This window comes from Crocodylus siamensis, chromosome 1 (assembly GCF_052110815.1).
Source record: "Crocodylus siamensis isolate JL-2025a chromosome 1, ASM5211081v1, whole genome shotgun sequence".
NCBI classification, from domain to species: Eukaryota; Metazoa; Chordata; order Crocodylia; family Crocodylidae; genus Crocodylus; species Crocodylus siamensis.
The window spans coordinates 176,951,595-176,979,142 of record NC_143395.1 but is presented as its reverse complement, the minus strand read 5'-3'; the positions used below and the strand labels follow the sequence as shown (position 1 = coordinate 176,979,142).

Sequence of the window (27,548 nt, the reverse complement as noted above, 5' to 3'; positions counted from 1 at the left end):
CGGGGAAAGTCTGTTCACCAGGGTCCCCCTTGGGGTCGCCAGAAACAATGTCCACAAGCTGAGGGAGGATAGGTTTAGGTTAGATATTAGGAAGAACTACTTCACGGTAAGGGTGGCCAGAGCCTGGAATAGGCTTCCCAGAGAGGTGATGCTCTCACCTTCCCTGGAGATCTTCAAGAGGAGACTGGATAGGCACCTGGCTGGGGTCTTATGACCCCTGCCACCCCCAGTGCTCCTTCCTGCCCATGGCAGGGGGTCGGACTAGATGATCTGTCTAGGTCCCTTCCGACTCATTGATTCTATGAGTCTATGTAGCTAGATATTTGTTGGGGAGGTATTTGACAGTGACAAGTGAAGAGGAATGTTACTGAACACAAAAACCTTTGGTGCAATTGACATTCTGGAGACTCAGTCGGTATAAGATACCAGAAGGCTGTACGTGACTCCTGCTCTGCAGAGCATGTTTATACTAGATCTGAGCCTGTGCTCAAAATGTTAAAGAGGGCATGCTCACTTTCTACAGTGTTCATAAACATGTCCATCAACCACAACCTTTTGGGAGCAGACAGTACTGGAGATACTCAATTTGTTGAAAAACAAAGTGCCAATCTCTGTGATCTAGCCCCAAAACAATATCACCTTTTCTCCACTAAAGAATAAGGTTAAATGGTGTGTTTAGGTACTTTATCAACGTACATCATAATAACAGAGCCAAGAAATAGCTCCATCTATAACTTTGAGGAGATTTTACTCTGCTGGGGTTTCTCTGACCAGAAACATTTCCTATGGAGTTTCATACTCTCCCACTCCTCTTCTGTTCTTATTACAGTGTGGAAGGATGCAGCTACAGTATTTTCATTTCCCAGAAGGAAGTGAATATATTAAAATTTCCATCTTCTAGTCAAGACCACTAAAACAAACAAATAAACTCATAAGACATTTGCCCAAATATTCTGGCCTACACCCTCAGCTCTGGCCAACTGCTATCAGTGCAAGACCTAGGTTGTGGACTCCTCCAGCATTGACCTGGATGTGTACCAGTCTGAACTCATAGTATAAACAGATCTGCTTTAAATTAAGTCCACTGCCAATAGTTCCAAGCAAGCAGCAGTATGGCAGACTGGGATTATCAAGGCAAATTGGAATCACCCATCCAAAAGGAAGCCCTCTCTTTTCTTAATGCCACACCACATATGCAACAGAAAAGGGTAGGTGTGAAAGATACCACTATGCAGGCTCAATATCTCTAGAAGCTCCCTCTCACTGAAATTCTTACAGAATTACAGCTGTTTTGAACCAGCAATGTGGCATAAACCAACCCTATGACAGAGTAGGTTCAGTATGTTTTCCATTAGTGGAAATTAAGGAATAAAAGTAGATAAGTAAACATGAAACCGGTGTAGAAGCCTGATTTTTTTTCCACATCTAGGACTCCCAATAGCTGTCCTGGGTGATATGGCATTCAAATATCTAACAGAACTGCAACAGAACTTCTGTGCAGGAAGTGTCTTGTCCAGATTCTTCAGTGAACAGAATTTGCTTCTCACAATAGTTCAGATATTTCAAGAACTGTCAGCAAAAGAAAGCAAACAACTGCAAGGTTCAATCATTTATTACCACTGCTAAGATGAACACAGATACTTGATACCCAATTATTATGCAGACCTGTAAAAAAATAGTTTTAATACAGTATCAAAATTTACACAAGTGTCGTGTCAAAAGACCAGTGTCCTTCAAATTAGCCCCAGCAGCTAGGTACTGCAGGTGCACATACTTGGTTTACAGTTCTTCATATATAGGAATACAACAATTTAAGTGTAACTATGAGAATTGCTTATATGAGAAAAAGTAATATGGAAACATAACAAGCCATTGCTTAGGTTTATATATATATATATATATAAATATATAGATGTGTATGTGTATGTAAGAAGCATTTTAAGAAGCAAAATTAAAGGCCAGATTCTGCAGTCTTAACTCAAGGAAAAGGAGTCAACAGGAGTTATGCCTGAGATCAGAGGCCTTGTAGTTATGTCAGATGGGACCAAATAAGAACAACAGGATAGATGGAATTACAGTTGCAAATTAATCCATAACAATTTTCTGAAGACATTAAGCTAATTTTACAACATATGCCCATAGGAAAAAAGGTTGTACAGCATCCCAGAAACATTCCACTACCAACGGACCAGTAATACAACATGTAACAAGCCCACAGGAAACAGAGACTACCAGCTTTGGCTCAAATATTAGTAATCAGGAACAAACCCAAAACTTGGGAATTGTTGCATTCCTATTTTTTGATGCTCAGCTATAGTAAAAAGTTAAGCAACAGCATTCAGTCACAAGCCTGTTGCACATTCATATAAGAAACTATCATTGCATTTAGATATACACAAAATACCTATCATAGCATTTCAATGCACACAATCTAATATTATACATGTAGAAAAAAAATTAAATTTAGCACATCTAGGGCACCTCCTGGTCAAAATTCCAGCAATCCAAACAACAGCTTTTAGTCTCAGAAAAATGAAATACATGCTTTGAGTATAATAAAGCTTTTCTCTAAAGGAACACTATGGTGGGCAAAGAAAGCTTTGAATTAATGCAGTGCAATCTTTTAGATTCATATGGGTCTTATTAAATAAACCAGCATGTCTCTAACCTAAATGGAAGAAATTAGCAATCTGACACCTGGAAAATACTTTCAAAAAAACCCCTCAGATGGTGGTTTTGGTTTGAGATCTTTCATATGGATTGCCAAGTGTTCCATTCATTTAAAATGGTGCTCATCATATACGTCTTCAGAAAAGATGCACCAAAGTGAATGAAAAAGAATTCTATCTTCACTTTCATTTAGAAAGAAATTGTGTTTTACTACAAGTACTGTAGTTTTTGCTACACTACTGGCTGGTCTTTTAGCACCTCAAAATACAAATATTCTAGGAAAAAATGCTCAGCTAAACATTTCTTACGCACCATTAACTAATAGCTTATAGACTGAAGTGCAAGTTACTAAACAACCGATGTTCTCAAAACTGTGGAGACTGAAGGCACAGTTTATTGGTGTCTCTCCAGCCTGGTGAAAACTCCTGTAAATCTAATGGAAAAAGTCATTCAAACTCATTGGAGGTTCACCCTAAGTATCTAAAAAAAATCATTTTTTCTGTGCATCTCCTGCAGAGTCTCCAGTTACGTTTTAAGTAGGAATTATAATATCTGAATGTTTCTTAAAGTGTATGCATAAATGACAGCGCCATGATTACAAGAGGCAGCATTTAGCTATTCAATAGACTGCAATGACGGAATACATGGGACACACAACTCTCGTCTGAAAGGCTTCTATGAAGAGTCTGTCCTAGTTTCAGAAGCAATCACATGTAGTGCATGTAGACATCCTGTTATCAGCTGAGAAGTTACTGTAGAGAGAATAAATTCTTTATCTGTCACTGGCATTTTAAACTTTGTATCTCCAGAGAGAGGCGATGCTCCTGTCCTCTTACATTGGTCCTTTATACTGATTCCCCGACAAATGTTGTCTAATTCCAGGGCACGAGCCTGCAGCATCTCCAAGTTTCCTCCACACAACCTAAGGGCGGTAATAGAAAAAGATGTCATTCTGTCATCCAACACAAAGGGGGGGGGTGTATTATATATTCTTTATACATACCATGCACCGTAAATAGAGAGTGAGGCAAGTACTTAAAGCATGACAACAGTACATTGAAGGACAACACATTCTTCCTTAACAAAGAAAGTACATATTTCAAATAACCAATGATCAAAAATGAAAATAATGTACCACCATATGAATCACTCTGACACTATGTTTGGAATACAAAAAATGAAAACACATATATATAATTTGTTCCCAGAGAGAAAAAAAAAAACTCCTACTCAAGTCAATTTCAGGAAGATGGGATTTAGTCCAACAAACAATTTAACCATACGTTCAACTTTAAACACAGGAGTGAGTGGATCTGTTTACTTAAGTGAGACTATTAACTTTCCTAAAGTCAAACACCTATTGAAATTCTTTGCTTAACTTTAAGAAAATGGGAAGTCTCATGGAAATCAATAGAAGTGTCCCTGTGCTTAAAGTTACATAAGCTTAAGTGTTTTGCTAGACCAGATGAAAATACAATTTTAGCAGGAATTCTCATGTATTTTCATCGTATGGACTGTATATGGAAAGGAGTCTTCCTTGTCCTCATTTCCATTCCCATTTGCGAGTGTACAGCACACGTTACAACAGAAGACACTCCTCATACAGAAAACTAACACCAGGAAAGCACTTACTATATTCCTACATGACTTTTAAGATTTACCAACTGAAAATGAGAGTAGAAAGCACCCAAGCATGCCCTAGACCAGGAATGGGCCATTATTTTGGATGGAGGGCCACTTAACGAGTTTTGGTGAGCTCTGGAGGGCCACACACACAAAATCTTTCAGAAGATACCATTTTAACAAATTATAGATAAACAAAATAATCACATACTAAAAATAAAACATCTATTTTTAACATACTTTTATTTCAAAAAGTATTTTTTCTTGATTTATTTTTTTAGTTGAGTATATAAATAAATACATAAATAAATAAATTTTATATATATATATATATATATAGAGAGAGAGAGAGAGAGAGAGAGAGAGAGAGAGAGGTGATTGCATAATAGCTCAAAATAGAGTTTTACTCTTTTATAGTGTGTGTGGGGGGGCGGTTGGGAGACATGAGGAGTGGGGTTGTACTGGGTGGGTGGTATGGGGGGGTGAGGAAGGGAGAGGTGTGCACATATGTGGGCCTGCCTGCACACTTAGTCCCAGAAGCCAGCCAAGGATGGAGGGGAACAGGGGGGAGGGGCAGATGGCACATGCAGCAGAGCTTCTTGGGTGGTGCAGTGAAGGTGAAGGTATGGTCCACCCCCTTCCCCATCCAGTCTGCGGCTGCCACCCATGACACTCTACATGGGGCCAAGCCCCACCTGCTCCCACCTGAGATGGTCAATACCGTACTCCCGCTTTGGCCAGTACACACAAATCCCCAGTAGGGCTGCTCCTGCTATTTCTGCTCAGCTCCTCCCATCTCCAGCAGCTCCTTCTTCTGCCCCTGCTGCACCACTCCAGGCAGCAGGTAACATGTGGAAGCAGTGGCAGCTATGGGGATGCATACCAGGCACCACATACACAGCCAGGCGGGGGAAGGGGAAAGCTGCAGCCAGGTGGCTCCTGCCCCAGCATGTGAGGCTCCAGCTCTAGCTCCTGGCTGCCCTCTACCCACTCAGCTGCCTGGAGGTGGCTGCTCATCACACCAGACTAGTGTAGTGAGTGGAAAGCAGCCAAGTGTTAGAGCTGGATCCAGGGCCCTACACACTAGGGCAGGGGCTACCCAGCTTTAGCTAGTGGCCTGCCACACCCCCTCTGGCTGGGTATGTGGTGCCTGGAATGCATCCCTGTGGCCACTGCCACCTCCCTGCACTACCTGTTGACTCTTTGGAGTCCTAGTTGAGCCCCTCAGTCACAACACAAGCTGGAGAGGGACATATTCAGGGACCACACCTGTGAAGATTTGTCTAAACTTACTGGAAGGGCCCATATCAAAACACAAGTTCTCATCACTAAACCCAAATTCGGGGGATTTGAGCCCATCTAATCAGAATAGAAATAGTTAGCAGGAAATAAAAAACTGTCCTAGTAATATACTAGCAGAAAAGATATGTCAATTAGAATACATGGTTACAATGCTTGACTCGCAACAATTTATTTAATGTGCCAGCAATTTATTTAATGTAACTCTTACTCATTAGCACATTTCCAATATGTTCCATCAAAGTAAACATTAACAAAACTGCCCAACTGAGACATTATTTTTGGAACTGTAAAACTTAGTTGTCTGATTTCTGTGCAAATACAAACATATCTTGGAATAGTTCTTCTACTCAATGAACAATAGGTACTATTTCCTTAGATGTTAATGCTGACATTGCAACAGAGAGCAAACTGAAGCTCTCAAGGGCTTTTTTCAGAGAACTAATAATATCTAGTTGATGAGAAGGGACATGCTGCATCAAATTTTTACTCATATCATTTTGCGTTACCTCACTATAGAAGTGGACAAGACATAAGCTCTCTCCCTAGTATTACTGTACATAACCAATTATATTTCATCAGTGAGAAACCACAATATTTCTGTCAATGTTAAAAGGACTATTTCCACTTCAAGACCTGTCCCATTCATAGAAAGCAGTTATTGGCACTGTGCCCGTTTCTGTTCGATGATCCATTCTCGTGCCACCTTGGCACAGGTGGCTGGTCTTGAGCGCCAAGTAGCCTCATGTAAACCCCAGAGAGTTCCTCAATCACCTTTGGAGAGGCCCCCAAACTCGCCTGCCATGACTTCCGATAGATCTTCAGTTGCGGGGGGGTCCCCATTGAGGATGCCTCCAGAGTTGTCATGTCCTTTGGCGGATGTCCATGGGGCTCCAACCTCCCCTACACCCCAGCCATGTGCCAACCTTTGAGACGAGCTTCAGGATCTTTTGCAGCTAGCCCTCAGATGATGTCTCCCTTGATTCCCATGCTTCCTCCTTTGCAGACAGGCATCTGGAGCTCCAACTAGACCAGGGAGGGTTGAGACACTTTGTCTTTGGAGACATCCCCTCTGATGCTCCGGATATTCTCAGATGGATGCCGCTGATCGCTGCCACGTTTCCACATCACCCGTGATCTCCCGTCAGGGTCTTTGTTTTCTGAGACCCAGTAAGGGAGGGCTTACTAAGCACACGCTAGGCGGGGTAAGAAAATAGGACCAAAAGGAAGAACAAAAAGAACCACACCAACAACACAAGGCAAAAAAGCCAAGGGGACCCCAAACAAAGAAGGAAAAGGATCAGAAGAGGAAAAAAATGAAGGTAAAGAGGAGGGGAAACCATACAGCCATAGGCTTTTCACTTCCCCCACATCCAGTGCCCTAGGTAAGTGGGTCCCTTGGGCTGGGACCCTGCGCTTCCACCCCAGCTCCTGCTGGAGCCACCTGTAGCTTGGCGTCCCTGCACCAGCCGACGCTGATGTGAACTCCAATGGCAGCTCCTGCTGCCGCCATCACTGGGCTCTCTGCCGGTTCCTCCGGCCCACTCTGGTGTGGGTCACTCCTGGCATGAGGAGCTCTTGCAGCCCCTCCTGCTGCAGCCGCTTGTCTCCATGCCTGCTCTTCAGCTTCTTGCTGGTGCTGGGAGCCTCTGGTGCAGCGATCCCCCGCTGTTTCTCCTGCTCCCAGTGTCACCTCATCGCTCCTCCGGCGTCCTGCAAGCAGTGATGCAAGCATATATTTGCATATATGCAAATGTGCAAACAAATATAGGTGCCCACAGCCTTAATCCAGAATAGATGTTTTTTACCTTCTTTCTTTTTTGTTTTTTTGCAAATTGCTGCAAGTTTTAGCATGGGTACTCTATAAACTATGCATGATATTAGTCCAAAGACAAAAGGCTCATGATTTTTCATATAATTAATTGTACTGGGCCCCAGCAGTGTCAACAGAATGTCAAGCTATAGCAACTGCATAATCCAGCGCTGCTCAGTATGCACGTGTACTCCAGATACTCCCCACAATGGACCCATGTGCTAATTACTCATGCCTGGAACCAGATGTTCTTATCCTCCAAAAATTTATATGCAGATGGGGCGCGGGGCTGCCTGGCCCAGTTCCACCTCATGGTGGGTGGGGCCACGCTAATCACATGTGACAGGCTGAGAGAGGGGGTCAACAGAGCCTCTCACCTACGTAAATGTTTGGAGATGTCTGTGAGACATATAAAGCTGGTGAAAAAATAGGAATCATTGGAAATGGAAAAGAAAGGCCCACCTCAGCTGTGGGAATGAAGAGGAAGTTGAAATGTATTCAGCATAGTGACTAGAAAAAGAGTCAGTGCTTAGGGGGCTACGTGCAATGGGCACTATATCTTATTCAGATGGGCTACACCAGGGTAGGCAACGTTTTTTGGCCGGAGTGCCGAAAAGCCCCGCAATACCTACCTTGGAAGGTGCTGGAGTGCTGGCATGCCGGAAAAACAAAATGAGGGCAGGGAGTACACGGCAGGATGCCCTGCTTGTACCCCTTCCCCCCCGCAAAGCCCCTGCCCCCTATCCCTGCTCATGACCCTTGCCTCCCAGCCAAAGCCCCTGTCTGCCAGCCTTGCTGCCCCTTGCTCCCCACCCAAAGCCCCTGCCCACCAGCCTAGGCTCTGTGGCTGTCAGCAGCTACCCAGAACCTGGGCCAGCTACAAACATCTCCACCCTGGCCTCTCCGCCCTGGCCTTGGCTGCCTCCCAGCTCCAGCCCCGGCCCCGGCCCCGGCCCCGGCCCCGGGCTTCAGGAAGGCAGCACATACCTGCAATGCTCCCGGTTGTGCTGCCCTTGCTGCTTCTCCAAAGCAGCGCTGGAACCTGGAGAAGGAAGGCACAATGGGGGGCACAGAAAGCTTCCTGCTCCAAGCTCCCCGCTGCTCTGCCACACTTCCCCTGTGTACACAGAAGCAACGTGGGCAGAAGCACAGGGTTGTTCCCCCTGCTGCTGCCCCCACATGCAGGGGAAGTGTGACAGGGCAGCTGGGAGCAAGTAGTTTTCTGCGCCCCCCGCTGTGCCCTGCCACACCGGATTCCAACACTGATTTCCAGAAGCAGCAAGGGCAGCACAGCGGGGAGCACTGCCAGTATGTGCTGCCTCCATGGAGCCCGGGGCCGGGGCCAGGACGAAGAGGCAGCAGATGTTTGCAGCTGGCCCAGGTTCTAGGTAGCTGCTGATAGCCATGGAGCCCAGGCTGCTTGCAGCAGGGCTTCCATGGGAGCAGCCCCAGCTCCGTGGCTATCAGCAGCTACCCAGAGCTGGGGCCGACTGCAACTGGAAGGCTACAAATAGCTGCTGCCCTCCCACCCCTACCCCAGCCCTGGCCTCTGGAAAGGTAGCAGGTGCTGGCACTATGCCCTTTGGGGCTCGGGCGAGAAGGCAGCAGCTCTTTGTAGCCTTCCAGCTGCAGCCAGCCCCAGCTTTGGATAGCTGCTGATAGCCACAGAGCCTGGGCTGCTCCCAGCAGGGCTTGCAACATCCCAGCTGCCTGTTTGGAGCAGCCTGGGCTCCCAGCTGACAGCAGCTACACCAGGGGCAGTCAATTATTTCGGGTGGAGGGCCGCTTACCCAGTTTTGGTAAGCTGTCAAGGGCCGCATGGGTAGCCCCACCCTTTGACAGGTGCCCCGCTCCCTGTTCATCATCTTGGGACCAGTGTTCCAATGTCTTGGGACCAATGTCTCAGGGCCAGCGCCAGTGGGGCCCAGAGTGGGGCGCAGGCTGGCAGGGGTCTGTGGAGCTGCGCTGGGCTGCACCAGCAGGGAGAGGAGGAAGCTGGCCCAGCTCCATAGCGCCACTGCTGGCTAGGACCCTGTACTCCTGCCGCTCTGCTCTGGGCCCTGCCAGCGCTGGCCCCAGGACACTGGTGTGGGCGCTGTGCACCTGCTCACTCCCAGTGCCCCCCCCAACCCCCTGCTCCCCGGCAGGGAATGAGCTGGAGCTGAGTGCGGGAAAAAGTGGCACCTCCACTGCCCCATGACCGGCACTCCCTGCTGCAGACACTCGCAGCCCATACAGGGCTGTCCCGAGCAGGCATAGGCAGCCCCATGTAGGCTGCAAGTGGCTGCAGCATGGAGCACCGGCCATGCAGGGGGCAAGGGTCACTTTTCCCCAGGCTCCTTCCCTGTCCAGGGCCCTCCCCCGCCCTCCCCCCCTTACTTGAATTTCCAGCGCAGTGCAGCCACATGGTCCCTGCTGGGGCTTCCAGCCGGGGAGAGACCGGGGGGGCCCTGCTGTTGCAGGAGCCTGCCAAGCTTCTCCTAGGTCCTACTGCCCCTGGTTCCTGTCATTTTTGACAGGAACCAAAGACAGATAAATATTAATTTTCTACATTTTTTAGGGGCCCCACAGGCCAGATAGAATGGCCTCATGGAATGGATCCAGCCCAAAGGCCATATTCTGCCCACCCCTGAGCTACCCAGAGCTGGGGCCAGCTGTAGCCGGAAGGCTGCAAACAGCTGCTGCCTCCCTGGCCTCCACGCGTGCCGAGGAAAATGGCCTTGCGTGCCATCCTCTGAGCTACACTAACCTGTCTTTATGGTAGGGACCCACCAGCATTTTTGCTACCAGGGAAGGGTGTCAGAGCCTGCTGCAGCCTTTATGAGTGTCAGCCTGGCACTGCAGTACCTCCAGGTCCAGGGCTCATTCCCTTATGGGGGAACAACTGCATGCTTTTCTTATGCGCCACACACACACACACACACACACACACACACACACACAAGTTCCCATCAGTATGTTTGCCCAATATGGCCCATGTGTTTTACAGGCATGCTCAGTGTGGACAACATTCAATCAACTTCAAAGCTGGTTTCCATGACTGAGCACATACTGCTTCTAGCAGCAGTTTAATGATAGACACTGTATTTAATAAGGTTTTCTTATATGTGAATATAAAAAGAAAGATTTTTTCCCCTATGCTGATTGGGGAAAAAAATCTTGTCTTATATTCGAGTACATATAATAATTTTTTTCCTCCCCACAAACACACACCAGTTCGTAAAATTTGAGTAAAAGGATGAGGTAGAATTCTCCCTAGAAACAAGGTGCAAGGTAGTGATACTCAGGCTGTAGATTGCACCACAATCCATAGGCTGTAGTAGGGATTCTAGCCTATTTTATTCCATGTACCTATCATGGTGTACAGGCAAACACGCTTAACACGGTTTCATTTAGCATTCATTTAAAATTAGTACCTGGTTTCACTTAGCACTGAGCCAGTTTTGCTATTGCGCTCAGCGAAGCAGCAGCAAGAAGTGGTAAGTGGCAGTGAGTGGGCAGGCAGGAATGAGCATGGAGCCTGCAGTGATGGTGTTGCAGGGCCAAGGCCGGCAGGGGCTCAGGGGCAGCAGGAGCGGGGTTAACCAATTAAGAGAGTTAAGCGGGGTTGCTTGTAGTGGTCATTGCCATTGTTAATTCCTCCCCAGTCCACAACAACCTATGCTCCACTATAAAGAGAGACACCACAGAGTTCTATTCTGCTTTCAAGTGCCCAGTCCAATTGAAACTATTGCAGGAAACTATTGCAGGAAGTTTAACTCTTAGGGAGCTGATGGTCTGCAGCAAACCTGAGGAATACATCATATTCAAACATTCTCATGCCTTTGAATGCTATGTTGTACTAGTTCATGTGTGACAGGGTACTTTCAAACATACTTTCCACTGTTGTGTGTTATTTTTTCTAAGGAAGGTGTAGAGGTACCTATTAGGACTGCAGGTTTCATTATGCTTAGCATTATATAAATGCAAAATAATTCTTTAAATATCTGAATGTAATGTAGATTCTGAGAGTGGAATTCCATTTTCCTTTGTCCATCCTAATGGCTGATTTTAGCTTTGTGAGTGCCAAGAATGTCACTTGTGCGGCTATCGATTTTATTATCCCATGACTATGGACATGTAAATGCATACACATTCTGCATGTTCATAGGTATACATTGGCAATGCACATATGTGGCTATTTACACCCACTCAGATACTTATTGGTGTCCAAGGCCAACAAATGTATGCAGCCAGAAAACATGTGATTAGCAGGGGTTAGACAGGAAAGGAGAGCACTCCCATGTTTCAGGCCCAGCAGCTAAGTAGTTAGGATACTTAAATAGGAAGTGAAAAAGCCAGATTCCAGGTTCCCTTACCAAAAAGAAAGAAATTTAAACGGGCATCTCTCTAATCTCCCAGTACAGTACTCTGGATAATGAAAACCACGGGTCAGGTATTATCCAGAGCCCTATCTTGTGCTCCATTTGAGGCTGGCCTCATGGGAAGCAAAAAGGGGAGGCCACATGAATGCAGGAGGAAGAACAAAGGTTATGTGGCTCAGTCTGGTAGCTGCTGACAGAGGAGTAGACTGTGGGTTCTCGCCTAGACCATAATTCCCAACAGTGCTGAGCCTTCTATGCTGTACTGATGCTCATCCATTTTATCCAATGATTACAAATGCAAGAGGCAGTGGCTCAGGTAAAGTCAGCAGCAGCGGCCCCTCAATATGAGGATGACAAGTCTTCCAGTAAATACAGAAGTCATTAGTGAGTCTGTAGAAGACAGAGGAGCCTGATCTGAGATCCACACATTTGACTGCAGACATTATAAATAGTTCCAAGAAGAAGAAGTAGAACTCAGTGATGACAGGTCAGAGCTATTTCCTTTGGTATCTCTCATCTATTTGCCTCCATAGTAAAGTGAGTTTGCTCAAAAAGGTTGATGTCTTGTCAATAATTCAGTGCTCTAGTCTCCCAGGTATTGATGCTAATATAGTGTTTCTTTAGATTAGCCTTCAAGGTGTCCTTGACTATCTTCTTTTGCCCACCTCTGCAGTAGTGACTATCAGTAAATTGCAACTATAGGATGAGTTTCAGGAGCTGGATGTCAGAACATGTCCTATGTAGTGGGTCTGGTGCCATATAAACATGGCTTCAATGCTTGCTTGAGCCAGCACACTGGCCTTCAGTCTTCTGCCCTTCCAGTTGATCTGGAGGATTTTCTGATGGTAATATTGCAAAGTTTCCAGGTGTTTCCTTTATGTCATCCAAGTGTCACACCCATATATCAGGGTAGGGTTGACAACACTATGGTAGACAAGAAGTTTGGTTTGGGTCCTGATGTCATGATCACTGAAGGCACAATTTTGATGACATCCAAAGGTAGCCCTGGCAGATGTTGTCCAGTGTGACTATCATTGTCTATGTTTACTTTTGGGACAGATGGCTACCTAGGTAGAGGAAATGCTCAACATTCTCCAAGGATTGCCCTCTAATAGCTTGGATTTGGAATGTAATGGGCTGATGTTAGGGAGATTTTCCATTCACGTTATATTGGATGCTGATTCCAGATGGAAGTATATCAGCCATGAGATATGGAATAGTTGTGACATAGATGAAAAGGGTGTTGGTGCAATCACATATTGTTGCTTAACTTCAGTTCTAAAAGTGAAAGGGTCCATTTTTTGAGCCATTGTTTAGGACAGTTGCTGACATGATATCATGAAGTCTGATAATGGTAACAATTTTTGGCGGACATCCAAATCTCATCAAGATCTTCTTTAGGGCCTCCACTGATTGAATCAAAGGCCTTAGCCAGGTTGGTGAAGGGCATGTAAAGATCTTGGAGATGCTTGTGGTTCAAGTGAGTGATCTGGAAAAAAATTAGGCATCTTTCCCAGAACCCCAGATTCTGAAGTGCTAACATTTTATAAATTGGAAAAACCACACACCAGATTGATAACCAATTTCAAATTATGAACAATATGTTTTGAAATGACAAGAAATTTGGGGAACTCAAGAAGACAAATATTCCTAAGTGAATACCCAAAAAATAAGGTACCCAGAATCAATAACCATTGCTGAAAATATTGATTGATCATTACAAAGGCAAAATGATCACATTGCAAATATGTAATCTTAAAAAAATTTAAGAACACAGGACAAGAGTAAGCAAAATGGAAACAGAGAGCAGAGAAAAGAAAAGAAATATAATAATTAACTAATCAAAGCTTTGCGCTGCATCTGAAAACACATGGTGAAAGGTGAAATCTGAGTGGAAACAAATTACTTAAAAAATAAATTCAAGATATATCTGAGCAATAATGAGGTAAAAACAGACTCTTGTGTTGAACTTTGAACTTCTAGTGGGGAAAAAAGAGAGCAAACAATATTTTAATATAGGAATTTTAAAATTCAACACAAATCTACACTGGTCATGTCAAATGTAATATATCGTTTCAAGCATGGGATCACTTAAATACTCAGAAGTTTTATGGACTGCTATAATAGTTAGTATTTGTAAAATATTTTTCACCTGTAAATTATAAAGCACCATATATAGCTGGGGAATGATCACTATGCCATTTTATAATTGAGGGAACTGAGGCGCTGAGAAATTAATATACTTATGAAATATCTCACCCTTTTACAATTCTAGTCTTAATAGGTAAGCCAGGGATAAAAACCTGACGTCCAGGCAGATGTCAGAATCAGCCTTTCTCCATAAACACTCACAATTTGCTGATCCCTGCTGACCAAAATGTTATGATTATTATGTTAATAAAAATTCAATAAATTGCATTACATGGGAAATCAGAAAGGAATTGGCTTCATTTTCATATAAGTTTAAGCTTATATTGTCAGCATTTTAAAAGATTAATAACCTGGGTACCAATGTGATTTTAGACTTCATTACATAATACAAAGTACATTAAAATGTACATTGCATATTTCTCTGACTATAACTTTTTATGTCTTATTAAGGTCATGGTCATATTCTTTAACATGCTGACTATTTATATTTTCCTGAGCTTCCAAGACCTAGGTATATTAAAAAAAAAGTAAATGTATTTTATAAATGGTGCTTGTTCTGAAATTATAAATAAGAACATTAGGAAACTTAACTTCTTAAAAGCTTCTCAGTGTAAGAAAATTCAGTTAAACACGTATTAGCAGGCATCAACGTAATGAAATAGTTCATAGGTCATTGATTCATTGATTTTAAGGCCAGAAGGGATCATTAAATCACCTAATCTGACCTCCTGTATGTCACAGGTCATTAGCTTTTACCCAGTTACTCCTTTACTGAGCCAAATAACTTGTCTGTGACATAAGTACAGCCTTGCTTTAATTTATAGTCGGCACATTATTTCCTAGAGGATACTCTGAAAATGTGACACATTGAAGGGCTTGATGCAAAGACCACTGGGTGAGATTCTCTGACCTTTTCTATGGAGGAGGTCAGACTAGAGATTCATAATGGTCTCTTCCAAGCCTTAAAAGAGAAAAAAAAATCAATGAGCAAAGCTGTTCCCTATATCAGCACTATAACCTAGCTGGAATAGGCACATTTCTATAGAGGCCAGGATAGAATCAAGTAGTCCTCTTTTAAACAGGAGCTCAGGAATTTGAGCATTCACTTTGGATGGCTCATAACCCTCACCTTCCTGAGGGGATTTGAACCACCATTTCCCTCTTCTCAGGATACTGAGTAGTCTACAATGGGGAAGATGGCTGCAGTCATTCCTCCAGTAGAAGCTCTGCCATTTAAATATTCACTTGGCCAGAGAAGGAAAGAGATTGGGTGCATCTACACAAAACATTAGAAGTGCAATAGACTAATTCGCCTGAGCACGTCACAGCAAAAGTTGTGCTAATGCACTAATATGCCGTAGAATTTGTCTACTGTGTATTAGTATCACAAAAAATGTATGCTGTGCTACCACACAGTAGTGCCAATTATGGTGCATTATGTTTAGTACTTGTTATTACAGGTGTGTCGTAATTATGGCAAATTAATGAATGCGTAGATGCACCCAGTTTGACCATGACTCAGTAGTCTAGGGCAGTGGTCTCCAAAGTGGGGTGCGCGCACCCCAGCAAGTGCACAAGATGATCCATTGGGGTGCGGGAAGAAAATATTAGAACTTCTATTTATATTTATATAAATATACATATATTGGGGGTGCATGCTCAAATTTTTTACTGATAGGGTGCGCGATCAAAAAAGTTTGGAGACCACTGGTCTAGGGGATTAGGGCAGCCTCCAGAAGTACCAGGAGATATCTGGGATCCTGCCCCTACTTCACTATATAGTTCATTATTTTCTATGAGGTATTTATTGGAACAGACACTGGATTCTGGTCACTCCAGCTCCCAGGTAAGTACCCTTACAGCTAGACTGCAGGATGACTGTGAATACCCAAGACCAGTAGCTCAAGCCTTTGGCCCCACAGACCAGAATGAGTAGCATGGGGTCAGTCCATGGGCCAGATCAGTCCCCGCATATCAGGACTGGGTCCTAAGCTGCTTCCTCTCGAGCCCACATGCTAGGATCAGGCCTCATACTACCCATCCCCAAGCACCAGGGTGGGGCCCTGGCACCTCATGCTGTCCCCACCTGGCCCCACATGCTGGGATTGGATTCTGGGGCCCCACACCATCCCCAGGCACTGGAATTTGGCTCCTGTTACACCCATGCACTAGGATCAGGCCCTGTGCACCAGAATCAGGACCTGGAACTCTGTCACCCGGCCTCATAACACCTGTGTGCCTGAACTGGGATGCAAGGCCACTCTATTAGGGGTCTGTAAATTTGGCAACAGGGGAACAGCAATTAATGTTTCCACCGCTCCCCCACTACCAAGCTGTTAGACCCATGGGGAGCCCTGCAGACTGGATGACAGATTCAGGAGCCAGATCCTGCCCACAGGCTGGGATTGAGCACTTGTGTCCCAGTTATGTTTATAAATCACTTATTTACGCTTAGTGAAGTTCACTTCTACGAAATACATAGGGTTCTAATTTGCCAAAGTTGTGACAACCTATACTCAACTGAACAGTAATTTTGTATTTTCTACACACTTCCTATGTAACTTCTGAAAGGGAGTAGAGGTGCCTACAAAACCCCAGCCAGGAGAGAGGAAGAAGAGGTGTCTGCGAGAGGGAGTTGCCTTGTGTGCATCTAGTCTCGTCACTGGACTGGGATATACAGGCATCTTGTAAATAAGTAAATCACAACCTTGACTATGCTTCATCGATTTCTTCCCCAATGGGGAACACACCTGCAAGACCATGAAAACGTGCAGCAAAAACAAAAGTGTTTTTAACAATAACTTTTTTTTTGGTAATCCCATGCCTGTAATTTTTTTCCTATTCTGTAGAGAATTCCCTATCCCATCCCATCAGGTAAGAATGTCACTAACTAATCATTTCTGTCATACACTGTAGTCTGTAAAATATGGCAGACTACTTGAGTAGGGCCCATGTACTGCTTCATCCTGCTCTCCTCAATTGCCAGATACTATAGAAATGGAGGATCAAATTTATGGTATTTCAATATATTATATAGCAAAATCTCTTGTTTGACTGATAATGGGACTTTGTTTCATTTAGCTGGACACGCATCTTTTATTTAGAATACAATGGCAACACATGCCTATTTTTGCCTGCTAATGTTAATCCTACAAGCAGGGACTTCACAGAAAACTAAATTCTGTGTACATTTTATCAATCCAAACCTAACCAAGTACTTTACTGTTATATACATACCCACTAATACCAACCAGCAATTACAGATTTTCAGAAATAGGTTGATAAACATTCCATTCAATACAGTGACTTTTTCAGGGAGTATTTAGAGTTAATTTCAATAAGCTAATTTTGTAAAACACATGACCTCCCAGCCAAACTGTTTTATGTATCTTAGATTTTATACAATGGGAGATGAAATTCACCCATCTATGGAGGACAAATATAAGACATTCAGTTTTGCTGAAACCTGCACTTCTCAAGCACAAGGGAAGCTGAATGTCTTTACCAGCTTGGTATACAATAGTGCTGGAATTAGCACTGTCTCTAGCCAGACTCAGTGTGGATGGTTACAGTGGTAGGCCAGGTAAGCAGCTATGAAACCTGCAATTATATGCAGATGGACTAGGGTTAGTGCTCTCCCAGTTCACTTATTGGAGCAGTGCATGCTGAGACACTGTATTGCAGCCATAGGCTTGGTATTATGTTGCAGGAATAGATTTGCCTGTTGTAACTCCCACTCACTTCACCTGCATAAAACTTGTTTACTCAGGCTTTATACAGAAGACAGCAATGTCACCCAGCCAGATGGAGGACAATTTTCCTTCCAACTCACAAATATAGTCAAATCAATATTAACTCTCAGTGGATACACAGTGCTCTGCATCTTTAAAAAGCTTAGCAAATACTGAACCTGGTCTTTCTCAGCCAAAACTTACCAGTGACCCTTTCTACTCCCTCTTCTTCCCCTACCCCCAGGGAGGAGTTCAAAACTGGACACACAAGTAACTAATGTTGGGATCTTTTTGTTACAACAGGTTATTGGCAGTCACGTCCAGAAGAGACTGCAAGTCTTACTCTCATTTTAAAAATAAGTACATTGTGCCAGACAGAGACTGATGGCACGAAACCAAAGGAAGGCAAGATCAGCCGGGTGCTGTCTGGAGAACCTTGTTCCTGGTACTATGCTTAGACCATTAGACCATGCCTTTCTCTGTTAATTAACACAAAGGTTTAAAGTATCCACAAAGGAGCAAGGAGTTATTTTACATTGCGGATACATGTTTAGTAGTGCAACAAAGCTGCCCACTGAGATCTCATGATAGAGCACAGCCAGCTTGTGTTTTAGAGAGTGAAACAGAGTGCTGCAAGAATTACAAGGAGTCACGGAGGCAAGCAGTCAGTCAGTCACACAAGGAGTCCCTCTGAAGTCACTATGATGGCATGTGAGTGACCACTTACCAGCCTAAGTGAGACCTTCACAATCTGGCCCCAGGTTACAAAACAATTCTCTTCTCTTCTTATGTTAACTTCCATAAAAACAGTGATTATTTTACATCATCTTCACTATTAAATGAATTACGTATTTGATATTTTAGTGCATCCTGGACCAAATCAAGAATCCAGAGCCACCCACCCCTCACGGAAACATGTGCCTGAGGTGCAGCAGAGTCTGTCAATCCCGGATCAGCCTTGTCAGCCATCTTCAGACCCACAAATAAGACAATCATGGAAGACAATCACCCTCAACTGTGAGGTATTGCCAAAGACGATGTTTCATTTATGCTCTCTGAAAGTACTTGGTGAAGTATGCATGATCCAACTATACATATAACTTGTATACATATATACCAACTTCACCTTTGCATTAAAATATTTGTCTATGCAGGTCATTATCATCCCACATTATGCAAATCAGCGGTCACCCTAACAGACAACTTCACCTACACAGAAACATGCTCTATTTCATCATCTTCAGAGAAAAGATATATTCTTATACTTCATAATACAGGCCCTAATTAGGGACCAGCAACACATTACACTAAACCCAGTACACACACACACACACACACACACACACACACAAGAACAACAACAAGATGGTCCCTGTCCCCCCCACACCAAATTATGGCTAGATCCAAATTGTTCTTGTAGGCCCCCCAACCAGACTTAGGTGGAATGTAGGATTGTAAGTCCTAAAAGTGATAATCATGCTCTGCTACCCATAAGACCATGGAGGCTTATATTCATTAGTCACCCCAATTCTAGCTTGAGGCTCAATATGTGCAGAAGTGATCCTGATTTGGCATCCATTATTCAGGTCCCTCCTAAGCTTTGTTGCAACCCACATCAGAGCTGGGAGGCTCCTTAGGCTAAATCCTATTTTACTTTCACATGCCTAAGAGGCACTTATATCATGGTTTTTGGTTAATTTAACATGCTCAGAAGGCTGCACTATGGCCAGGCAGGCTCTGGGATGGAAGAGAATCTCCTGGGCACATGCATAATATTGTGTAAGTCCCAGAAAATCCACAATTAGTGAGTGTCTGATAAATGAATGGGCTACTTCTACTTTTAGCCCCATCAGTGAGAGAACTAGGCTCTTAGCCCTTTTCACCTAAAGGGACTTTGAACCCTCATTTTCCACTTCAAAGCAAAGTGCTATAACCATGCAGTCATGGGATAGGTAATATTCAGAATACTCTCCGAGCCTCTTAAAGTCGGCTCGCTGAGGTGGATTCAATATGTAGACAAGCAAGTCAGAGAAAGTGTGGCTTAGTGAGTGGGACTGCTGTGGAAGTGAAGGAGCCCAGGGCCGTGTCCCAGTGAAGCAGAAATGACCCCCTTTATTAAATGCAAAGAATAAAGAAAAGCAACATGGGATTTTTTTTCTCCTCCTCAGTCTGTTTTACTTCTGATGGTACATGTATATATGGGCAATCCTATCCTGCCACTGGTGTAAACAGGATCCAAATTGTGTGCAAGCACCGAATACTATAGTTGTGTAGCTACATATTGGGACTCATAAAGGTTAAATAGGACTGTACCCTGAACTCCCTGATCCATTAGGCATCCAGAGAGCAAAGCTAATGCCTACTGGACACTGAAAGCTGCATTCAGTTCAGTACAAAGCACAGCACCCACATTAACTCAAACACAGGTAGTGATAGTGCCCATTTTTGCACGAGTGTAGTCACAGCCTTCACAAATTAATTGGGAGATGTGGGTTTTAGGCTGCCATAAAACAAAGGGGATTCTAACCTACATTTCTCACCTCCTAGGAGAGTACCCTAGGTACAATGCTACAGACTACTCTTTTCGCTTGCCCTTCTTTCAAGAGAAAGAAGGGCACCTTCCACCCCTCCTGCTGAAGCTGAGTCACTGGGTACTCAAAAGTGTAAGAGTTACAGGACCAGACATGAAGGGACAAGATGGAGACTGCCTCTCTACCCCAGTAATGAGGACATTTCCCTGGGAGGCAGGACACCTGGTTTATGGGACTTGGTACCTGAGTTATTTCTTTTTCTTAGCAAACGAGTGTCTAATGTGAAAGTCATTAATAGTGCTGGCAGCAGGGACGGGAACCCAAGTCACCCAAACTGCCAGGGGAGTGCCCTTGTCAGCAGATTGCACAGCTAGATGCCTGGTGCTCCCTGTCCTGGAGCAAGCTGTCTAAATTGGGGCACCTAGAAGAGCACTTTGGATCTGGCCCTCCAAAGAAATGATGAATAACATAAAACAGGAAAGACATCTGTGAAGATAATACTATAGTGATATTTCTCCAAGTACGCTAATGCTCTAAGTATGATGGAACATGTGTCAAACAACATACAAGGCATTCAGCATGTACTGCACTGGAGAGATGTTACCTTAATAGTATTTACCACTGATTCAGGCTGCTGAGAAGGTGAGACATGTCCACTGAAGCTAGCTGGATGGTTTGGAGAGCAGTAACTCCCATCCGCCCCTGATGGCATCCTAAGGGAACCCTTAGTAGAAAATTAAAAACTATTTAATAAGTAAAGGTGTTTGCACCTAATGAAACAGATGCAATTTCTTTTAAAGACAGTCACTTGATCATGTAAGCAGTGAGGGTATATTTCATTCAAAATCTTACCCTATTTCTCACTGATGTTTGTGCTGGTTTCAGTCCTGTAAGGACCGATTTCAAAATTAAGCACAGCTGTTATGGTGAGTAAAATGCATGGGTTTGATTTGCAAAAGACACACTTTTAAGCAGTTGCCTACCAGCTAAAGAGAGACTATAGTCCAGTGGCCAGAGCTCTACTCCCAGCTTTGCCACTGACCTACTGTTCTGTAAAATGTTCTACAGCAGTCGGTGCATGCAGGGCAGCCTGCTGGACCACAGCTTTCCTGCAAAATCTTGAGCACACCCCTTCAGTGCTCTGTGCCAGAGCTTTCCCATTTGGAAAATTAAGACAATGTAACAACCACTCACCTGTAGTTTGTCACAAGGGTGTTGTGAGGGTTAGGAGAAGACAATTTTGGATCCATATGTAGATTTTAATAACTAGCTGCAAACAAATGCATATGCTACTGATTGATTGATATATATATACCTACATACACACACATACATCTATCAGTCCATTTATATATAGATAGATATATATCAATCCATTTATATATAGATAGATATTAATATCTATATAGCTATAGGCACAGATATAGATCTCTATCGATATTGATATATAATTTTACAATAACATTTCCCTGTAGGGTTTGCAATCCAGATTCTGCTGCATTATACTGAGAAAGTGGCAGTGGTGGGGAGATCCTTACATGATTCCTTTTTGGTCCTTTCTCTATTTTAAGGGTGTGTATTCAGCTAAAGATAAAATGGCAGGTGACCCCTTGAAAGTCACCCCTGTTGTTTCCCAGCTTCTGCAGTGTCATCTGAAGTAATTAACCTCAAGAGTACAACTGAGGAAGAGAGAGAGGAGAGAGAGAACGAGAAAGAGACAACAAGATATTAGTAACTGGCCTGACATAGCAAGGGGCAAAGGCATGCTTTAGCACAAAGCTTTTGGTAACTGGTGTGATCCAGCAGGGAAGGCACTCAGGAAATCTGGACTGCCAGTTGTCTGTCAGAGAACCATAGGCAAATCATTCCCTGTCTTTGAACCCTTTTTTCCCTGCCCATCCTTATCCACCTTGCCCATTTCTGGTGCAAACTCTTAAAAACGGAGGCTCTCTCTCATTGTGTTCTTGACTGGAGAATATAGGTGTGACTGGATAATACAAAGAGTAAATTCAATTATTAAATACATTTAAACTGAAGCAGCCATTAGTAACTTTCTTCTCATTAGGATATTACCCCGAGCACAATGGCAGCTCCGCAGCCTACAAAAGCACTTATAGTTTTCATCATCTCAAAAATCACTGTGTTCCCTACAGTGATAACAGGGAAATACATGGCAATACTGCAATGCTGAGGTAACCTAATCTAGCAGCTTACTTTGGTGAAATGCTAAAAATACTTTAGCTGTGTTCTCATAGTAGCAAACGCATAGCAGCACAGCCAGCATCTGCTACCTCTTGCACTTAAGAGGCATTAACAGCCTTTCCCTCTTGACCTGTTCTTCATGTATAATCCTTTGCTCCTTCATTCAGAATTTAATTCAATAAAGAAGAAACCAGTATAGAAGAAAATAAACATTTAGAACTTGTTAAAACACAGAAAACTATACATCTCTTCACCACTGCTTTTCATGGTAGCTTTTCATTAAAAATGCCACAATAATCTGTGCCGCAGTATGCGTGAATGCATTTCTATCATCTTTTTTTATTATTATTATTATAGTTTGTGGAATGCCTATTTGCAATCAGTGCTTCTTTGTGCTAGGCACCATGCACATACCTATAAGAGACAACCTGCTCCAAAAATATATAATCTAAATGAAAAAGACAAAGTTAAGGAGGAGAGAGACATGAAGTGCAGCTGAATTTCAGAGAGCTGGCTGCACTGAAAATACGTTGGATGAAGGAATCACAGTCTAAAGCAACTCTGCATGTTCTGCATGACATCATTAGAACAGGATTTTACACTCCACTGCTCCACTGACACCAGTGTAAAGGACTGCACAAGGTGCGAGGCAGCAGACACGCAAGCCCCTTGGAGTTATTCCAAGCTGCTGGCCTGAATGAACCTGGGGTTTCCTGGGAGGTAGGTGCCCACAGATGCCGCAGATCTAAGCTTTGCACACAGATAGTATTCCCCCATAGGAAAAGGCCTCAAAACAAATGCAGATTACACACGCGAGAGTGCTCGTAAATAGGCATCGTGCCGTGTAAGCAAAACACTGTAAATGACTGCCTTTCAGGATCTCTGCTTGAAACCCTTCAGGCTGACAAGGACATCTTGTGCAATGCTCTTCATCTTTTCAAAGGACACATTGATTTGTCTGTAATGAAAATAACTGTAAGTAGTTGCACATCTGCCTAATAATCAAAGAAGACTCGCACCCTACAAGATACTTTCCACAAGAATTGATGCTCCTCACATTTTTTCTAAGCAGTGCACAAGTAATATTGTGGTATGCAGTGTGAAAAGTATAGGGAGTTTCAGCTTATTTTTCTTTCTGTTATTAAAATGAAAGAGTTATAGAATTGTCACTTACTATTCAGACCCAAAATTATAATTTGGAAGAGAAATGAAAGGCAAAGGAGTAATAAAACCAACAAGCAGTAGTGTAACTAGGGGTGGGCGAGAGGGATACCTGCCCTGGACACGAAGTTAGAGGGACTGCTGGAATCACCCCCTACCCCCACAGAGTTGGTGCCCTGGCAGCATTACCATGCTGGGACTTCAAAATAGGTCCTGACTGCTTTTGCTTTAAAAGCAACAGCCGAGGCAGGATGAGCATATGGCAGCAGCAGTTCCAAAAGGCCTATTTTAAAGTCCTAGCATGGCAATGCTGCCACGACTGTGTGAGGGAGTTAGGAGCAATTGTGGCACTGCTCTACAGTAGCAATGTTTGAGATTGCTGTTCACTGTTGCAAGTAAGCTGCTGCCCCCTCATCTCTGCCCCCTCCCTCCCCTGCTCTTAGAAGCCGTGTGCCCCGGGTCCTGATCTCAGAACCCATGCCCCCTCTCACCCTGCTCTCCTGCACAAGTTTGTCCCAGGAGCCAGCTCAGCTTGTTACACCACTGCAAATCAGAACAATTCAGATGTAGGAAAATTTTCCCACATCCCTTGGTTTTCTGATGACTCAATAATACTTTATTTCGTTATTAAGCCAATCAAATATCTGGCCTGTTTCAAATATGCAGAATAAATATTGACCTTAAAAGCAGTGGAAATGAATTCAAGTCTCTGTGCACACAGCTAAGAAACTTTCTGCATGTCCAAAAGGATAAGAGCCTTGTGAAATGTGCAGTTGTCAGAGAGGTCATGTCTTCTCCTCAGTAGAATGCAATCACCTTTGCATATGCTTAGCATGTTTGCCCTACCACCTGCTCCTGAAGGAATGGTTCAAAGCAGAAACAGCTCTCAAGGAATCCCCAGCTCATATCTTAATGGGAAGCTTGACATACAAAATCTTTTCCCCTTGGGCTTCCCTTTCCAATCCTTAGTCTCCTCTGTCCATGAAGAAGAGACAGCATTTCCATCCCCCTATATTACAGGCTTTTCTGCCCCTCATTGTCTTCTATCTGAGCAGCACACATAGCTACCTTTCAATCCTCAAGGCAGAATCTGAAAATCAGACCTGTGCTCCATATCTAGGATCTAGATGTTAAAACCCTCTAGGCTAAGAGGCATTTGAAACCTCTTTTTCTGGCTTGTCACATTAAAGACAACCAATTGCCTCTGGACTCGAATGCCACCAACTCTGGATAATTTTGTTCCTAGAAGTTTTAGTTTATCCCCATTTTGGGGTATTGAATAAATGCAATAAACAAGAAAAGAATGATTTTCAGAGAGAAGGCACTCATCAGTTCCTGAAAAATCAGACCCTTTTTACCTGAGATGCTTTAGGTATCGAGAACAATATTAAATGAATGGAATTGCAAACCCAGAAGAATATGGCTCTCTAAGGTTTTTCATATTCTTTGCTCAGGACTTGGACAGCTGGCATATTTACGTCAATGTAATTTACACTGGTTTCTGTACAGTGATGTAAATAACACCAGGATCCAGAGAGGACAGATGTGCAGTGATCAAGGGGTAGCTATACACTTGGCTCTATTACATCACAAGGTATCAAGGAAACAATAATAGACTGTTTGCCTTGAACAAAATGAGCCTCCCCTCAGTGCTACTGTGTGTGTAAGGGAAATAACTATCGATCAGAGATGGGGACAAACTAATGAAATCTACACTTGTGTAACTGCACTCGTGGATTTTACCCAATATGTTTTTAAGAGATATTCTACAGTGTATTTGAGTAAGTTATCACCGCATAGGGCTGATCATAACCTTTCTGCTCCCTGTGTACATCAAGGCAGAGACTGATTACACCAGAGTGAGTACCAGCATGTCACATCTCCAGGCTCTAATCTACCAGTCCCCTCTTCCTGACGTTGCCTGGCCAATTAACCCAAGCTACAGTACAGGATATACATTTATATCTCTGAGTCTAACCCATAATGTAAGCAAGTCATAGGTCTGAAGCAAACAGAGGATGACTTTGGGAACTGAGAAACCATGTGAACAAGTCTGTCACTTTTTTGTCAAAAAAGTTTATAGTAGAGAGTGGTAGAATCAAACACATAAACCAATTTTCTATTGTGAGTAAACCCACATAATTTCTTATACCCGGTCACCCAAGCAACTCTTAAATGAACTGGAAGCAAAGGAAAATATAGCTCACTCTCATACTGTTACATTAGAAATATCAGGTGAATGGAAACCTTGAAGCACTCCACTGCTGACCCCAGAATAATAGTTAAACTGAATATATTTCTATAATGCCCTAGGTGTACAGAGCATTTGACAAATACTTAAGAAGTCTCATGGAACAGGTTGCTTCTTTAAGGAAGAAACTAATTATTGTCTGTTTGAGCCCTATGAAATATTTTTTTTTCTGCCTACAAAATTGATAAGAACAGTCGTGATGCACTGAACAGGAATTCAAGTTACATTCAGTTTATCAGCCAGGTTTCTTCAAAGAAATCTTGTTGGTTACTGTCCAACCAGCAATCTCCCCAGGACATGCAAGAATAACCAAGAAGGAAGAGATACAGTACATCACTATCCCGAGGACAGCTGTATTCACCTCCAAAGCATGCTTCAGAGAAAATACAATTTTCCTATCCACTGGGTCCTGCACTGATTGTTCACTTGGCATAGGAAGTTCTACCTCAACAAATGAAAAGATCTTGTTCTTCAACAACCTCTAATCCCAAAGGCAAGTGCTCTGCCAGGGAAGTACGCTCTTCCTGACAGGTAAATGCCACTCCAGTCCAATCACTGCTTGATTCTGAAACCGTTCTTCTCATTTCCCCACCCCAGATTCACTCTAGTTCTTGCCAACACAGAGGGTATAGCTGCTGATGTATTTCAAATACACACGAAAATGAAAACGAGTGAAGGCAGAACAAGCTGGATTTACACTGTTGTGCTGTTCTGAAATGTAAGGCCAGACAACAAGTTGGAAATTCTCCTGTTGATTAAAATACATGCTTCATTAAAGTACCATTTTTCTTCATTATAGTTCTTGCTCTTGTAGATCTCAGTAGAAAATTTTGCTTTTCCAGTTTTCTGCTGATGTTTTGTAAATTAAGAAGTCATCAGACAGAACTATAGCCTCTCTGAAATCCCACTTGATGGTCAAAACCTCTTTTCAGCTGGACATTTTCAACTGTATCTATGTGCTGCTCCTGAACCCTCACTAATAATAAACGTCATCACAAAGAAAGATAATCTAATAATGAGGCAGTCACCTTTCACAACACACAACACAAAAGAAAGGGTTAAAAACAAAAACCTAAGCATGAAGCAATGCACTGGCCTATGGTGAAATTAGACACACAACAGTGAAAGCAGGGAGCAAGCCATGTTATAAAAAACACAGATTGACAAAATAAAGCAGCTCAAACAAAGGTAAGCCTTGGAATAGCAGAGTGGATACCATCACCTGCCATGTGGCCTCTTGCCTCCTTCCTTTAGCAAATGAAGCGGTCTTGTATCAGTATGCCTGTAAGTTACTTATGCCACGCAACATCAGAAGTCAACTAAATTAGTGGCAGAAACACACGTTGTCAAGCACCTGTTCTCCACACTTAACAGAAAAGTCAGGGCAAACAACAAAGGACTTGAAAGACTGTGGCAGAATGCATGCTTAGTATCATTAGAATAGCACAGAATATTACCACCGGTGCAGAGAAGAAAGACAACGTAAAATGAAGGACTACAAAGATGTAAGGAAATTCACTGCCTGTCCCACGATTAGGACCCAAAAGTACTTTGCTCATGATCCTGTGCACAGGACACAAGATCCTACTTTATTTTATGCTTTAGCTACCAACCACTTCCAAACAGCACAACAATGGAGCAAAAGACAATTATAGTTTCGCATGCAGGTCCTTAATCTTGGGTGAGGAAAAACAGCCATCTAACTAGGAGAACACATTTTAATCAGTTCACTCAACAGGAAATTACACCGCA

At 43.3% G+C, this 27,548-nt stretch overlaps 1 protein-coding gene across 4 annotated transcripts in view; it reads right to left on the bottom strand.

Annotated features, from left to right (window-relative positions):
- Positions 1-1,602: 1,602 nt before the first annotated feature.
- The window catches only part of CCDC85A (coiled-coil domain containing 85A), a 178,426-nt gene continuing 152,480 nt past the window's right edge, over positions 1,603-27,548 (bottom strand). For 2 of the 4 annotated variants that reach the window (XM_090049868.1, XM_090049875.1), the window contains one exon: positions 1,603-3,592. In XM_090049868.1, coding sequence (XP_089905994.1) covers positions 3,503-3,592 — 90 coding nt within the window. In that variant the 3' untranslated portion in view covers positions 1,603-3,502. Of the gene's footprint in view, positions 3,593-20,786; positions 20,907-27,548 lie in introns of all 4 variants that reach the window. The other 2 variants (XM_090049852.1, XM_090049861.1) reach the window with 2 other exon arrangements.